The sequence below is a fragment of the Malania oleifera genome, chromosome 10 (genome assembly GCF_029873635.1).
Source record: "Malania oleifera isolate guangnan ecotype guangnan chromosome 10, ASM2987363v1, whole genome shotgun sequence".
In the NCBI taxonomy this organism is placed as follows: Eukaryota; Viridiplantae; Streptophyta; class Magnoliopsida; order Santalales; family Ximeniaceae; genus Malania; species Malania oleifera.
Window position 1 is genome coordinate 94,616,940 of NC_080426.1, and position 18,407 is coordinate 94,635,346.

Here is an 18,407-nt window from a genome sequence, read left to right on the forward strand (position 1 = left end):
GGCAAAATGATCTACTTATTTTATTACTTACCCTCACTTATGGCGGAGGAATACCATGGTAACATTCCGAGTCCTAGGAGATTACATATACTAAAAGAAAATTTCAACCAAAACTAAAATAGCACTTATTAACTAAAGTATTAAATGTACCTGCAAAAGAAATACTACACATTTACTTACATTTCCTAATTACATCTAAACTTCTTTGACAATTGTTGGTATTTTTGTTTGATTTGTTCTTCGAGCTCCCAATAAACCTCTTCTATTGCATGATTCCTCCATAAAACCTTTACGAGAGGAATTTTCTTATTACGTAGTTCCTGTTCTCTTCTATCCAAAATTTGCACTGGCATCTCCTCATGAACTAGTGAATCACTAAGTTCTAATTCACTAAAACTGATTATATGAGAAGGATCTGGGAAGTATTTCCTCGACATGGAAATGTAGAATACGTCGTGCATCCTGGATAATGCAGGTGGTAAAGTTAACCTATAGGTAACCGGTCCCACCTTATCTAAAATCTTAAACGGACCGATAAACCTAGGGCTAAGTTTACCCTTCCTTCCAAACCTCATAACCCCTTTTAACAAAGCTATCTTCAGAAATACATGATCACCAATATCAAATTCTAATTTCTTGCGGCGATTATCGGCATAACTCTTCTGTCAGCTCTGAGTTGCACTGATTCTATCCTTGATGAGCCGAATCTTATCATATGCCCGCTACACAAGCTCTGGTCTCACAACTCGCCGCTCACCCATATCATCCCAATACAAAGGAGATCGACATCTCCTACCGTATAAAGCCTCAAATGGTGTCATGCCAATGCTGGCCTGATAATTGTTATTATACGCAAACTCCACTAGCAGCATGTACTGAGTCTAACTACCCCCAAAATCTAATACACATGCTCGGAGCATATCTTATAGTATCTGTATCGTCCTCTCAGTCTGCCCATATGAATGAGGATGGAATGTCATGCAAAACGATAGCTGAGACCCTAAAGCTTCCTAGAAACTTCTCTAGAACCGTGACATGAAACGCAGGTCTTGATTTGACACTATGGACACAGGCATACTGTGAGAACGAACTATCTCCTAAATTTAAATCTTTGCCAAATGGTTGAGGGAGTAGCTGATCTTGATAGGGAGGAAATGGGCGATCTTAGTCAACCGATCTACTATCACCCAAATCGCATTCTGGCCATGCGATGCTGAAGGCGGCCCTGAGACAAAGTCTATAGATATATAATCCCACTTCCACTCTAGTATAAATAGCGGTTGCAACTAACCCGCTAGCCTCTGGTGCTCAGCTTTTACCTGCTCGCATATCAGACACTGCGCTACATACTCAGGAATTTCCTTCTTCATACCACTCCGCTAATAGAACTCTCGCAGATCCTTGTACATTTTCGTACTGCCGAGATGAACTGTATACAAAGATCTGTGAGCCTCCTCCAAAATAGTATTCTTGATGTCAGCATCAACAGGAACACATAATCTGGAATGGAATTGTAAAGCTCCGTCATCTAAAATGCAGAATTCCTCACCCTGACCAGTCTACGCTCTATCTATCACCTCTGCTAATTCTGGATCTTTCTTCTGAGCAACTTTAATTCTTTCATGCAGAGTAGGTTGTACCACTAAATTGGCAATTTATACTGGAGGATCACTCTCTACCAACTCTATGCCGAGTCTCTCCAGATCTATCATAATCGGATACTGGATCTCCATAGCTGCTAACACTAGTCTCACAGACTTCCTGCTCAATGCATCAGCTACCACATTTATTTTTCTCCTCTATCTCATATTCAATTCCTTTTAAGTGAAGAAATACTTTAAACTCTTATGGTCATAGAAATATCACACCGCTCGCCGTACAGGTAATGCCTCCAAATCTTCAATGCATGTACCACTGTAGCCAATTCAAGATCATGGGTAGGGTAGTTCTTCTCTTATTCTTTCAACTACCTGGAAGCATACACCACCACCCTACCATGCTGCATCAATACACAGTCAAGTACCTTCAATGACGCATCACTGTGTATAGTATAACCCTCACCCCCTAGCGGGATGATCAATACCGGTGCTGGGACTAGCCTCTGCTTTAATTCCTGAAAACTCTACTCATAGTTGTCATCCCATTCAAATCTAGCATTCATCCTAGTTAGTCGTGTTAGAGGCCTTGATAAAACTGAGAACCCCTCGAGAAAACGACGATAATATCCAGCTAACCCCAAGAACTTCTGATCTATTGGACGTTCCTCAGTCTAGCCCAATTCACTACCACATCAATTTTACTTGGATCCACAGAAATTCCATCTCCTGAGATAACGTGCCCCAAAAACACAAATTTCTCAAGCCAGAAGTCGCATTTACTGAAACTAGCATACAAATTCTTCTCCCTGAGCATCTGCAAAACCTGCCTCAAATGTATCTCGTGCTCCTCATAGCTCCTTGAATAAACCAGTACATCATCAGTAAAAACAACAACAAACTGATCTAAATATGGATGAAAAATCATATTCATCAAATTCATAAATATCGCAGGAGCATTTTTTAGACCAAACGACATAACAAGGAACTTGTAATGCCCATATTTGGTCCTGCAGGCTGTCTTTAATACATATTCTACTCTTACCTTTACTTGATGGTAGCCTAACCTGAGGTCGATCTTAAAATACACCCGTGTACCCTGGAGTTGGTCAAACAAATCATTTATACGGGGTAGAGGATACTTGTTCTTAATTGTCACTGTTATACCAAGTGGTTAAGGGTCTTTCATTCCAACTATGTTTTGATGACAACAACCCATTAGCAGTTTTTTAAGGATACAAACCTTTTTCTCTAGTCCAGCTCAGATGAACATAACGACTCTAAAGCAAGCAAGTTTCAAATCAGCCAAAAGCAACATGTGACATGACTAGAGCTCAGCCACTTAAACCAAAGCACTTATGGAATCTACATTGCATGCAAGTGTTATAAAGATTGAGTGTGAGAGTTAAAGAAATTGTTTTTGTAAATCCCTTGTATATGGAGTAACTTAATAGAACAAGCAAGAAATGGGCATATCACATACACATCACTTGAATAACAGGCACAGTCCCACACACACACAACAAGTGGTATCAAAGCTCCAGTCGCTAGATATTCGGAGTAACTCCTAGGCGGAAAGATCAATATGGTGGATATGTTTGCCCAAGGTCAATCCGTGGATCGTCCCCCCAAATTTTGCATAGCTAACTACCCGACATGGAAAGATCGAATGTCAATATTTATCCAAGCCTATGACTACCGAATGTGGAACATCATCACTAAAGGAGACTACATCTTCAAGAATGAGGAAGGCGATGACATACCTATTGGAAAACTTCCCGAGGCGGATGCAAAGCTAGCACAATTGAACTTCAATACCAAGAACTTCCTCTATTGTGCTGTGAATGATGAAGAATACAACCGAATCTGTGGATGCAACACGACTACGGAAATGTGGTAAAAGCTTCAGGTAACATATGAGGGTATAACCCAGGTAAAAAAGTCAAAAATTTATATGTTGGTCAAAGAATATGAAATGTTTAAAATGGAAGAAGGTGAGACAATTACTGCCATGTTTACCATTTTACAAACATAAAAAATGGACTAAAAGCTCTTGGTAAAGAATACGCTATAGAAGACAATGTGCAGAAAGTCCTTCGTTCGCTACCAGCATCTTGGCACGCCAAATCCACAGCAATTGAGGAAGTAAAGAACCTATCAAAGGTCAGTCTTGACAAGCTGATCGAGTCTCTCAGGACCTATGAGATCAAGAAGAAAAATGCTACTGTAGAAGCCGAAGCACCCAAGAAGGCCACCGGAATTGCTCTAAAAGCTGGAAAGCAAAAAGAGCTCGTAGAAGAGGAAGAAAATGATGATGATGATGAAGTTGCTCTCCTTACAAGAAGATTCAGGAATTTTCTAATGAACAACCAAGGTGGCAAACAAAAGGAGAAAGAAGAATCGAGCATAGGATGCTACAATTGCAAAAAGATCGGGCACCGCATGGCCGACTGTCCTCTTTTCAAAAACAAAGGCAATAGTCAACAAGAAGACAAAAAGAAGTTCAAAGTAATGAACGCAACCGAATGGGATGAATTAGATGGAACCTCAACTGACAAAAAAATCAAGGAAGAAGTTGCCAACTTTTGCCTTATGGCAGACAAACAAAGTGAGGTAAACTCTGATGACGAATATCTCCCTTCTTATGAAGAACTAGAAGAAAACTGTAGGAAACTCTATATTGAATTAATAGCATCTAGAAAGAAACACAAACTTTTAGAAGAAAATCATGCAAGATGCAAACAAAAACAAATCTGCTCATGTGACACTTCGAAAGAAGAAAATGCATCTCTTCGTCTAGAAAACAAAAAGCTCACTAAGGAATGTAAAAATTGCAAGGAGTCTTTTCAAAAAGAAGTTGGAAGCTTAAAAAGGCAAATAATCGAAATCCTTCAAGAAAACTCTAAATTGAAAAAGAAGGTGGAAGATAAAAATAACACAATTTATAAATTTACAAATGGTAAAGAAAATTTTGATAGGCTACTTGGAGTTCAAAGATTTGGAATTTTCAAAGAAGGATTAGGATACGGCCTATCGTCATCCGAATCAATAGGCTTCGCAAATCTTTGTGCTAAAAGAAGCTTCGCATCAAAGAAAAACCCTGCACCTAAACCAAACCCCTTGCATGCTAATAAAGTTTGCCTATATTGCGAAAGAAGAGGTCATGTACGCTTTACTTGCCCCTTCAGGGGAAATAGAGGAAAAAATATGAAATACAAATAGGTGATTAAGAACACTAACCCCACAGGACCCAAGACAATGTGGGTACCAAAACAAATCACTTAATGCTGTGTGCAGGAATGCTTAAAGACCAACTCCATAAGAAGTAAATGGTTTCTTGATAGTGCATGCTCTAGACACATGATGGGAGATGCAAGCAAATTCCTCTCTCTCGCCTACAAGAAGGAAGCATTAGTCACTTTTGGAGACAATGCCAAAGGAAGAATCATCGGTAAAGTTAAAATAGGTAATTCATCCTTGGCTATTGAAAATGTAGCTTTTGTAGATACACTCAAGCATAACCTATTAAGTGTTAGCCAGTTGTGTGATAAAGGGTCAAACATTACATTTCAATTTACCCAATGCCTAATAAATGATTTACATGGAAAACCCATACTTGTAGGAAAACATGAGTCCAACATTTACACAATGGAATTTGAAGACATTAAAGCTTGTGACATTAGATGTTTAGCAGCTACTAATGAAAATTATTGGTTATGACATAAAAGACTAGGTTATGCTAGCATGGACTTACTACATAAGCTATCATCTAAGGAACTAGTAAATGGCCTACCAAAGCATAATTATGTAAAAGACAAAGTTTGTGATGCATGTCAATATGGAAAACAAGTTAAATCTGTTCGGTCCAAATGACATTGCTAGTATTAGTGGAAAACTATATGCCTTCGTTATAGTTGATAACTTCTCTAGATTCCTATGGGCAATTTTTCTTGCAAACAAAAGTGACACTTGTAATGCCTTCATCCATTTTTGTGGAAAAATTCAAAATGAAAAGGGAATGTCAATTGTACACATTAGGAGTGATAAAGGAAGGGAATTTAGAAACAAAGAACTACAAGACTTTCGCAACAAAAATGGCTATTCACACAACTTCTCCACACTGAAAACTCCACAACAAAACGAAGTAGTTGAAAGGAAAAATCGAACTCTACAAGAAATGGCTAGGACAATGCTCAACGAACACAACTTGCCAAAATATTTTTGGGCAGAAGTTGTTAGCACAACTTGCTATGTTAGTAATCGTGTCATTATTAGATCCAAGTTAGGAAAAACCCCATACGAGATATGGAAGGATAGGAAACCTAATATTTTACACTTTAAGGTTTTTGGATGCAAATGTTTCATATTAAATGATAGGGGTCATTTGGCAAAATTTGAATTAAAATCCGATGAGGGAATCTTTATAGGATATGCCATGAATAGCAAAGCATATAGGGTATTCAACAAAAGAACTCAAACTGTTCAAGAATCAACCCACATTGTGTTTGATGAAACAGACCCTCACACATCCAAAACAACTATTGAGGTGGAGGAAGATAATCAAGTCACTACCTTTAGAATTGAAAAAGAACTTGAGCAACTTAAGATAAATAATGATCAAGATAGAAATTGTCAAGACACAAACATTAATCATCAAGAATTATCTCCTCAAAAGTCTAAAGAACCAAAAGAAGAAAATTATGAACTACCTAGGGCTTGGAAATTTGTAAAGAATCACCCAACTGATCTTATCATAGGTAGTCCATCCCAAGGAGTTAGCACTAGATCTCACCTAAGAAGTGGATGTAATCATATTGCTTTCGTATCCCATCTAGAACCAAAAAACTTTAAGGAAGCTCATTTAGTTATTGAAATCATTTATTGTGCATTCACTCTAGGGTTTCATTGTGCAAATCACTTGCCCTCTTGCTCTTGCTATTGATTTACTCCATTGAAAAAAAGGAAATAGTGTGAGGGTTTTGTTGTGATACTCAGCTCAAGAGGAGCATTTAATATTGTATCTACCTCTCATCAACTATTTGTATAGAAAGGCTCTTTGTGAGTCATTATAAGGTATCTCTAAGTGAGTACCATTGTAAAAGCTCTTTGTGAGCAGCTGTGTGTATAGGCTTCTCTGCCGGAAGGAGGACAATATAGTGGATTTTGGGAATCCTTGAGTTGCTCTCAAGGCGTGGACATAGGCGGGGTGCCAAACCACGTTAATATCATCGTGTTAAGCTTCTCTTCTCTCTTCTCTCTTTGGTATTGCTCATTCATTGCCATTTGCTTTACTTTTATATTTTGATATAATACACTTGTTCTTGGCAAGATTTTTGTGTTTGTAGGAAATTTGCATATCTGCAAAGAACGTCTATTCATCCCTCTCTAGACACTCAAGCGGGCCAACAGTCACTTTATTAATATCTCTGTAATCTATACACATCCTCATAGACACGTCTTTCTTCTTCAAAAATAGTACTGGAGCTCCCCACGGGGATACATTAGGTCGTATGAAACCCTTATCAAGTAAATCCTGCAACTGATCTTTCAGTTCTGCCAATTCTGCTAGCGCCATTTGATACGGTGCTTTAGAGATCGGCGCTGTACCTGGAAGCAGATCAATGGGAAAATCTACCTCACGATCAGGTGGAAAACCCAGTAATTCATTTGGAAACACATCTGTGAATTCTTTCACCAGTAGCGTGTTAATAAGCTTCAATTCACTCTCCGAAATTTCTTTCATAAAGGCTACAAATCCCTGACAACCACTTAGGAGTAGTTTCCTTGCCTATACAACTGACCATCTGGGGTAGAGATTGCACTTGTGACCCTATAAATTTGAATTCTGGTCTTCCTGATGGTTTGAATATCATTCTCTTGCATGACAATCTATACTAGCAAAATTAGCTGCTAGCCAATCCATGCCAAAAATGATATCAAACCCATGCATGTCTAGCACTACTAAATCATTAAATAAAATTCTCCCTTGAATATCAACTAAACAACCTCGTAGCATCCTACTACACCTCATTGTTAACCCAATCGGTGTAGCTACTAATAATTCAACATCTAATGTTTGTGTTTTGGCCCAGCACAATTTAACACATTCCACAGATGCAAACGAGTGTGTGGCCTATGAGTCAAATAATGCAATAACTTTAAATGAAAAGATATTAATCGTACCGGTCACGACGTCGCCGGCCACCTCAACATCACCCGGCGTCAGAGCAAAAATCCTGGTTGGAGCCATATTCCTCTACTGGCCTCCACGTGGCACCTGATAACCTCCTCGAGCAGGTCTAGGAGCAGAAGTAGCACCAATCTAAGCCTGAAAATCCCTCATCATATGCTCTGGCTCCCCACACTGGTAGCAAACACCTCACCCGGCACGACACTCCCCTGGGTGTCTCTTCCTACAAGTCGGGCAAGCTGGAAGTGGTTACGTACCCTAAAAACCTCGAGTCCTTGTCTCCTGCCTCCGATCTCTGTAGTAGCCACCTCTCTTCCACAAACCACGGTCGACTCCCTGCTGGGAACCAGAAGGTGTGGATCTCTTCTTCTGCCTCTACTCCTTAATCTCCAACCGCTCTCCAATATCTACTATAGTGGCCCTATCTACCAGCTCAGTAAAATTCTGTAACTTCAGTATCAACACTTGCTTATATATTTCTCTCCTTAGGCCTCTTTCAAACTATCGTACCTTCTTCTTCTCATCTGAAATAATGTACGGGGTCAAGCGAGATAGTTCGATGAACCTCGTCGTGTACTGCTGCACGGTCTGCTGTCCCTACTTTAGATTTAGGAACTCCTCTATCTTAGCTTCCCTAGACGAGGCTGGAAAATACCTGTCGAAGAATGTCTCCTTAAACCACTCCTATGACATCTCCACAGGTACTATCCTCTGTTGCTCCAAGAGTTTCACTGTCGTCCACCATCTCTCAGCATCTCCAGTCAGTCTATAGGTAGCAAACAGTACCCTTTGTTCCTCTGTATACTGTAGCACTGCAAATATTTTCTCTATCTCTGCACCCTATTTTCAGCGACTGTAGGATCAGTTCCTCCTGAGAAAGCCGGAGGATTCATCTTAATGAATTTCTTTATTGAGCTGCTATGGCCTGTAGGCGAACCACCCAACTCCCTGGAATTCCTGGCAATTTCAGCCATGACTTGTTGTGCTATGCTGCGCAAAATTGCATTTGAATCTCCACTCGCAGCACCTGAGGGTCCAACACCCTCATTCTCACTAGCATGAGCACTATTACCACTAGGGTCCATCCTAAAAAACAAATAACTTAACTTAGAAACCTATCACCGTAACATATCATCCAACTAGTACTATATTTCCTTAATTAATTCATCACTCCTGATCTTAATTCAAGGTTCAATCCTACAACCTAGATACCCAACCTGAAGATAGTTTAACATGACTTTCCTGAAATCGTCACCCTAGGAAAATCACACAAACCACCACGGAAGTCCTACATCTAAACTACAAAATCAGGCCTCATATTCCCTTATCCTATACTCTAGTATTATTACTATTGCATTCTAGAGTCTACAGAACCTAGTATCCTAGACTCTGATACCAAACTGTAATGACCTGCTTATCTTATAATAAAACATAATAAATAAAATAGTCAACCTGAAATCCGTGGGTAACAGGGACACCTGTCATACATAGCGGAACTTAGTTTGCAGTAAATGTAAATCACATTCTCATAACCACAAAATACATAATACCAAAGTTAACTAAAATCCAAAACACTGTGTTTATGTACAATCTCCAAAAATTACAAAATATAAACATATCTAGGAGTTCACAACACCGATCTACTGTTCTTAGATCAAAACCTATCCTCCTAGCGGGGTAGTACCGTACTAACTCAATGGTGGTCTTGATCCGTCGGTCCTTCTGGGTTTCCTGAAAATCATTTAAGTTCGGCGGTGAAACATTTCTCAATAAGGGAAAATAAACTAAATACAGTCGTGTGACAACATGAATACTTGATACAATTATACATATACAGTACATTTCATATACTTGAAAACATTCATCATAACATACTGAATAATCATATACTTTCATATTTTATAATAAATCATACAATTCATAAAATGTCTGATATAACTGATAATACTGAAAATTCACTCAGGATGTATAGCTAGTTGATGTCATGTATTAACCCCCATGACAGGTTGTGCAGCCCGAAGGCAAGACCCGATAATGGTTGGCCGACCACTGCCAAGTCAAAAATGTATGTAAGTACAATGGGCTTGCCACACCTTGGTTCGAACTGTCAGGTGGACGTCTACAACTCTACACTGAAAGTCACATCGACTATCCATCTCTCACCCCCTTGTGGGGCGGTTAGCACAAATCTAAACATAAATATCTGATCTATATAGTTACGGTACCGTGCTCCTGTAACTAAACTAAACTAACATCCGAGTTCTTATAACGTATAATACATGATAATATAGCGTTTAACATAAATGGATTGATAGCATTTTCTATAATTTCGTAAATACGGCTTTGCGCCGAATATTTCATAAATACGACCTTGCGCCGAACATTTCATAAATACGGTCTTGCACCAAAATTATACGTAAAACATGGCCTTGCGCCTGCTATCAATCATGGCCTTGCCTCCAATATCTCATACATATCATTAAGAATAAATAAATCAATTATCATATATTTCAAAAACATGTTTTACTTGTAAAATTTATCATAACATAATACTTATCATGTAAAACCATATTCATGCCACACAATGCTAAGTAAAATCATATATTTTATTCTAAAATCATATTTCCTGTATAATAGCAGTATTTTCCCAAATATGCATTTTCTCAATAATATTCAAATATAATACATGTTTTCCTGAAAATTAATTTGCTGATAAATAATAATAATTTGCATGGAAAATAATTGCTTTAGTTTATTTCCTTACCTGATACTGAAAAGAAACCCCCTAAAACGCGCTCGTCCTATACCCACAAGGTTCCCCGTTCAACACCCTAAAAACAACAACTCTCAGAACTAAACTTTAGTATTTTTTCATGAATAACATTTCCTATAACTACAGTAAGATCAAATTTGACATAAAAAAATTTACCTTAAATTTGGGATGAATTTCAACTCGTTCCACCGACGATCTGCTCCTGCAAACTTGGAGAGAACTTCCCTAAGAGCATCGTGGTGGCCTCAGATCGTTGATCCGGCAAACGACGGGGCCGAAATCGAAGAGAGAGGAGAGATAAACCATAAGAAGGGGAGAAGAGAGAGAGAGAGAGAGCAGCTCTGCCGATTTTTCTACGTAAAAACTGAGTTTTAGGCTATTTATATTAGTGGCTTCATCGACGAGCCACGTCATCTTATCGATGAGGTCAAGAGGAAATTCGTCGATGAACTCTCCCCTTCGTCGACGAAGTTCATCGACGAAATTCAGAGTCGCCCAAAACATCCTCTCAGTATCTCCTCGTCAACAAAGCACACCTTCGTTGACGAGCCCAATATACAACATCGTCGATGAACGCGAAGCTTGCTACCTCCTTCTGTTACTGTTTCCTATTTTCCCTTTTCTTTATTATTTAGATACCATTATTCTTCGGGTCATTACACTAAGCATACTACCTTTGAGATTGTTAGTTGTACTAATACTAACTTTACTGGTAGTAAGGTTAATAGAAAAAGTACTAGCGGTACTTGTCACTATTTAGGACAATCTCTTATTTCTTGGTTCTCCAAGAAACAAAACTCAGTTGTCTTATCCACAGCCAAAGCTGAATATATTGCGGCTGGAAGTTGTTGTGCCCAAACTCTTAATATAAAACAACAACTTATGGATTTTGGATTGCACTATGATACAATACCGATTAAATGTGATAATACTAGTGCAATCAACATCTCTAAAAATCCTAACTCACATTCATGAACTAAACACATTGAGATTAGACATCACGTGATCATGTGCAAAAAGGAGATGTGGCTCTTGAGTTTGTATGCACTAATGAACAGTGGACGGACATTTTCACTAAACCACTTCCCAAAGATAGGTTCATACAGATAAGACATGAGTTAGGTCTAATGCACAGTAGAGAGGCTTTTTAGATATATCATAGTTCGCATAAATTTAGGGGGAGCTCTCTAATAAAATTTACAAGTCTTAGCAACTAATGTTATTGTTGATATGCCTTAGATTTAGTGAATATTGATTGTTGCTTCTGTGCATAATTCTTATGACTTCTACATGATGCCATTGGACTTTATATTTTATTGCATGATCATATTGAGCTTTATGTTTTATTGTTTGATCATATTAGAACTGTTTGAATAGTTGCGGATAAACTGCTAAGAATTATAAACTCAAATAGGATAGTATTTATACAGGATCTGTTTTGGAAAGTCCAATTTTCAAACGGCACTCTGCCAAAATTTTTTCAAAAACTTTCTAAACTCATAATGTATAAATATTACACTCACCCATTGCCTAGAATTCTTAACTCTTATGACCCTTTTTGTTATTGCCAAAAGGGGGAGATGTAGGGGCAAAAAAATGGGTTGTTAATCTATTAAATTGAATTGTGGATTGAATTGAATTGAAAATATTATTTAGAACTTTACATAATGCACATTGTTAGGGGGAGCCTCTTAAGGCTATACCCATTTTTTTGGATGAAAATTGATTTCACTTTAATTTTAAAATATATATTTCAAATTTTAGGGAGAGGAGAGAGCAAGACAAGACACTCTTTCGGCCAGTATGCATTGACAACTGAACACTCTATCTAGTCTTCACTACTTTTGAATTTTTTTATTTATATTTTAAAATTTTTTGAATAGAAATAACATCCTTCTTGTTAAGCGCAAACTAGTCAAATTACGAGGTCCATGAGCCAATTATCGCCTTATGATTGATAGACCACTAACAAGGATGCTAATTTTCCTCACTTGAAAGAGTTTTGTAAGGTTGTATCGATTACGGTCGGTTGGGTAAGTTTAAGGGACCAAGGTAAAGGATACATGAGGAATCACAAGAATTACTGGGGGCAAATTGGTCTTTGAACAGTCCGAGCAGCCGCGTTCCAGCGTTAGGGTTTCGTAACCCAGCGTTTACAAAAAGAGACATACATAAACCGAGCTTATCAGGATCCATAGTCTCTCACCTTCTCCGTCTCTCTGGGCTAGGGTTTGTGTTGTAGCCAATGGGAGTGTTCACGTTCGTGTGTCGGAACTCCGGGGGCGAATGGAGCGGGAAGCAGCTGAAGGGAGATCTGGAGGCATCGGCTCCGTCGACCTATGAACTTCAGAGGAGCCTCGTCAATACTGTTCTCTCAACCGACTCCTCAGGCGGCGTCCAGTCCTCTTTCTCCATGGTCACTCCTTCCTCTGCTGTTTTCCAGGTCTACCATTGGAATATCTTTTCGTTTTTTTCTTGATCACGTTCTTCTTTTTTGTGTTGTGTTTTGTTTTGTTTTGTTTTGTTTTTTTTTATTTGGTGAGCGAGGAGGTTATGACAAATTTTCATTGGTATTGCTTCGTGTGGAAATTGCTGCCTGTTTTATCATATTTTCTAAGTATATTTTTAATATCAGTGGGGTAATGTTTGAATGCGGCTGTCTGTTCAGGGACAGTTTCATGTGAAAATTGGCTTTTGAAAACACATTTTCTTGTTAAATTGTTTGATGTATTTAGTTTGCCAGTTTGTTGTAAACTGAGTTAGTGTGTCATTGAGAACTTTAGGCTATCAGTGTCAGCTAATTTGTTTGCACTTGAAATGTCCAATATGATAACTGCTGTTCGATTACTGCAAGTTCCAAGGGAGCTTCATTGTCTGTTTGATCTCATGTTGAACACTACGTTTGCATATACTGAATGAACATCCTGATTCTCTAGTGTGTGCATCCGTGATGGTGATTTGTTTTGCCCTGGGGACTGCTTTTGCTTGTTTGGTAAAGCCTTTGTGCTCTTGTATGATCGTGCTAATTGAATTTCATTGTCTGCCCTTGTAAAATGGACTAATTGATGGTCTAGTGTAAAGAGTCAGACCACTTGAATATGTAGTTGTCAGATTATATGTGAATGCTTGGGGTCTACTGATCCTTTTGGCTACCATTGGAGCAACCTATATGCTGATGCAACCACATTTGAACTTTGATCATTTATTGATTGTTTTTTGTGTTTCTAAACCCTCGTATAAAAATGGAATATGATACCTTAGATTTTTTATTTTTTATTTTAATTAAGGATATCATATATTGTAGGAGAATTTACTTGCCTTGCTGTTGGCGTTAGTATCGTGATAGCTATGGGTGCTAGTATTAATTTCACTTGGGTAGTGTTTGGAGGCATGAATTTTGGGCTTGGATTTGGATTTCTGTTGATTCGAAGAAACACAGCATAAAATTGTGTTCAATTTATTTCAAATCAATACAAATCCAAACTCAAGCCCAAAAACCATGCTCCCAAACATTACTTTAGTGTGGATGGATTCTATGAAAGATTTGAACTGTCACAAACAGTCATAGTATTTCCTTCATTTCCATTTTTGCAATCCTAAATAGTTGATCAAGGTGCCTTTGTTAAGTTCCCTTCATTTTCTAATCTGACGACACGGTGCTTGATTTCCCTTTCATAACATCTGCTCAAATGATGTCTCTGGGTTTTCCCCCTTTCATCCTGCATTTTGTTATTGTTTTCTGGTATTACAATATTGATTTCCGTTTGAGGAGCAACTAATTAAAACCCACTGGTTCTGGGCCAAAGTGGGATCCTGTTTTTTCGATGGTTCCATTCTGCTGGCTGGTCTATTATATGGGATGCCCACCCTCCTCATGTGATCAACTGTGTATTACAAGGCCATCAGCCTCTGATATATGTTGTCTGAGTAAGTTTTATTTGTTACAGGTGATTGTTGGAGGAGGCGGTGGTGGAGCTTTATTTGGAGGCGGCGGAGGAGCTGCTGCAGGGGCTCCTGCTGGGGGTGGGGCACCGGCTGCTGAGGCTCCCCCTGCAGAGGAGAAGAAGGAAGAGCAAGAGGAGAGTGAGGATGATTTGGGATTCTCACTCTTTGATTAAAGCATCTTTGTACTCAATTTCCCATTTGCTGCTAAGGCCTTCCTATATGTCTTGACATCTTTAGAACTTTTGGATAGAATTGAGTCCTCAAGATTTTCTAGTTTGACATGATGAATTTTGTGTTAAAAATATTTGTTTTCATCTAGCATATTCATGTTTGTTTAAGCAATGCTTATGAATTTTGTGTTAAAAATATTTGTTTTCATCTAGCATGTTCATGTTTGTTTAAGCAATGCTTGTTGGCATGTGGTACTTGGCATTGTTTACCTTACCCGTTGTGATTCTTCCGTAAAAAGCTTAGACCCGATCAACTCCAGCGTGGTTTGGCCTGATTTTACCTTCGCCATCCCAAATTTGAAAATTTACACATTTTTTTTGGGGTCATACCCACAAATGCAGTGTTTAATTTGAGATTTTAGGTTTTTTAAATTTGTTACCAACTTATATTCGATACTTGGTTGATGAAATGCCTATTTGTAGAGATTGATTATAATTAGTTATATAAAGAAAAATAATGGGTAAAATACATTGAAATTTGAGGTTTGATAAAAGGTAATAACATTTTTAGATTTGAAAATTTTTAGGAATCTCTCACAAAGATTTGAAAATTTTTACAGGCTTTTGTTGAGGTTTTAAGAATTTTACAGGCTTTCTTTGAGGTTTGTCGAATTTTTCTTTTATATTTTATAAAAAATACAAGCCTCTTGATGGGTGTAAGTATTCCAAAAATCAAATACTAGGAGAGGACTTTGTTTGGTTTGTATTAAATCTGAATATGGAAACTACATCAGGTACGCAACCCTTACCTTTGCATCCCCTACCCCCTAAAAAAACCAATTGATTCCACCAATCAATGTCGAAGATAGCTTTAAATTTTATTTACTGATTTATGATAATTAGCCAATGTAAAACAAATATTTGGTTTTGTCCCAACAGTGGCCTTCTCTACCAAAAATACATGTAGCTATACAGGAAGTTTAAGAAGTGGAAGGGGAAAAACTTTGAAGCAAAAATTGGAAGTTAGGAGAAAGAAAGAAACCAATGAAAAAGGAGAATTGGGAGAGGACTATAGATTATTTAGGGAATGAAATTGCTAAAGACTAAGAGACTATTGATATTGTATAGAAGTGAATTGTGAAGGGATGACATTCAATTCTAATTTTTTGGGATAAATATATGATTATAAATTCTAAGATTTTATAATAAAGGATAGAATTGAAATTTTATTTTTGTTACTTTAAGGATTATCATAATTTTGCCTTTAATTTTTTAGGAATAATTTTTATTATTATTATTATATTTTTAGTTGATGGTCTACATCTATCTATATTATATATAAAAGTTGGAATAGTAAAAACGTTTTATGGATTAAAATAGTCTCATCTTTTAAAAGAAAGATTAAAAACTACTAAAACATGCAATTAAAAATCAATTTGTGAAAAAAATTTCTATAAGACTACCATTCCTAAAAGAAGTAACTTTTTATTTTATATATGGAATTATGTATAGTGTAATTGGTCTTTTGAAAATAAGACCAATTAATTTTAAAGAAGTAAATTTCTATGATATATAAAGTAAGTCAAAGTTGGGGTGTTTTTTTATCTGAATGACTTATAAATAGATGCTATCTTTGAATTGGATAACAGACTAACTGAACTGGTTACTGGTTAGTGATGGGGATCAGCAGGCCTTGACTGTTTCCTTCGTTGACATGGTGACACGTGGATAACCTTCCAATGTTCACTTCAGTTCATAATAGTTTGTAGGTACACACGGAGTTTTTTGAAGACTTTGGTGTGTGAAAACCCCAGTCCATATTTTGAAGCAGGTTCAAGTTCAAAACCCATGTGAGCCCCACATGATCATGTGAACCCCACACGAATTTGACTTCCTTTTGGCTAATGTCTTTATATTTAATTTGTAATAATGCAAGACAATCAAGCTTGCATGTGTGTACCTAGTAAGTTGTGAGAGTGCTTATTGTGTTAATAAGTTGTATTAGCATTAATTGTGTCTCTCCCACGCTTGTGGGAAGTGTAAGTTAGTAATGCTTTGTCCCCCCATGCTAGCTAAGCTTGTTAGTGTTTTGTTCCCCCATACTAGCTATATGTATATCCCTTCATTGTAAGAACTCAAAGTTTAGCTTAGTTTGAATATTGAATAGAATTCCATTTTTTGAGCTTGAAAGCTTGTCCAATCTATCGATTGTGTAGTGTGAGGCTACAACGTTCTCTCCGGAGATCAAGTGGTTAGAGACCACTATCTATCCAGCGACTCCATCTTCATCTCCTTCTTCTCACCCACATGGTCACCACCCCAAAATACAACCCCAGGGCCACTTCCTTTAGACACTCACACAGCTATTACATCTACACTCCATTGTTGCGTTTGTATTGGTGTTTCAAACCTTGCACGAAGAACTTATGGTGTGGTTTAGCTCGTGTTGAACAACATCAAGACATCCATCGAATCCCTTGGTAACTTCAGTAATTGTTTGAACCCTTAATCTTGTGTAAGTCATTGCTTGAAAATCTGAACTTCCATATTTGAATGGCATATTTGAACCATTAGATTTCAATATCAATTCTTGTTAGCTAAAATCAATCGTATGAATGTTAGTTTGGTAGCTTAGAACTTGAAATCTTGATTTTGAAAGTAACATCTTCCACATAAAACTAGATTCCTTGATTAGAAAACACTTGTGATTTATTTGCTGGACAACATCATACAACCTTTCAAAATACAACAACATGTGAAATATAGCATAATTTATGATGCTTATGTTTAGTTAATTGAATTCTTAATCCAAAGTGTTTTGATTGTATGTGTTTGTGAGGGTTGAACCGTAGGACTAGGTCGATCATTCCCATCCTACATCATCTTGGTAACAGAGCTTAGGTTGGATTAGGCAAACCCTCAAAGTCCCATTTTCCCTTAGAGTAGCAAAAAAAGTAGTCTATGTCCAAATCAGTCAACTATTTAGCCCAAACAGTCGACTAATTGGCTCCAAAATTCAAACAATTTCCATTCTGTCTAAAACAATACACTAATTGACCCTAACAGTCAACTGATTATCCCAAACAGTCAACTAATTGCCCCAAACAGTCGACGATTTTGTCCAGAACAACCTATATAGATTTTGAATTTTGGGATATTTGGAACATTAGTTCGGTTAGGCTTTAGGAACAACCTCCAAGGAGGAGGATTCTGTTTTGATGGTGACCTAAGCCAGGAATCGTTATCGTGGTCATAGGAATGATATGGACCGTGATACACTCCTAGATGATTTGCAAGACCAAGTCCATGACTTGACCCAAGACTTAACCAATGCCCTTGCAAGAATTGAGAGATTGATTGGAAGCTAGTTTAGCTCCTAACCCACTTCCAAAAAATTTAGGATAGCCCCTTGAGGTTGACAATGAGCTTGCTTCCCAACACTCTAGGGAGCAAAACCACCCTCCAAAAGAGAGGACATCACCTCAAGAACAACCTCTCGTTTGTCCCCCACAAATACCAAATGCTCTTAGAATGTTCCAACGTCATGACCCTTATATTCCACACTAGAATTATAAGGATTATGATGCAGATGATTTTCAACCAAGGAGACCATATCATAGGGAAAATCATGATCCGAATATGGATGTGAGAAAAAGAGTGAAAATTAAAGCCCCTATATATGATGGTCAAATGGACACAAAATTTTTTAAGGATTGGTTGGCTGAAATGGATTC

The 18,407-nt window shown here is 37.7% G+C and overlaps 1 protein-coding gene across 1 annotated transcript; it reads left to right on the plus strand.

The window, feature by feature from the left end:
- Positions 1-12,398: 12,398 nt before the first annotated feature.
- Positions 12,399-14,869, plus strand: LOC131166249 (large ribosomal subunit protein P3-like). The gene is made up of 2 exons (XM_058124608.1): positions 12,399-13,001; positions 14,506-14,869. The coding sequence occupies exons 1-2, from the start codon at positions 12,804-12,806 to the stop codon at positions 14,674-14,676; spliced, it is 369 nt and encodes a 122-aa protein (XP_057980591.1). The 5' UTR covers positions 12,399-12,803; the 3' UTR covers positions 14,677-14,869.
- Positions 14,870-18,407: the final 3,538 nt, after the last annotated feature.

What these genes read in the sequence shown, in the direction of transcription:
- LOC131166249 (XM_058124608.1), top strand. Translation starts at nt 12,804, where the DNA reads ATGGGAGTGTTCACGTTCGTGTGTCGGAACTCCGGGGGCGAATGGAGC. An exon ending in CTTCCTCTGCTGTTTTCCAG is followed by an intron (nt 13,002 to 14,505) that starts GTCTACCATTGG and finishes TATTTGTTACAG; the next exon opens with GTGATTGTTGGAGGAGGCGG.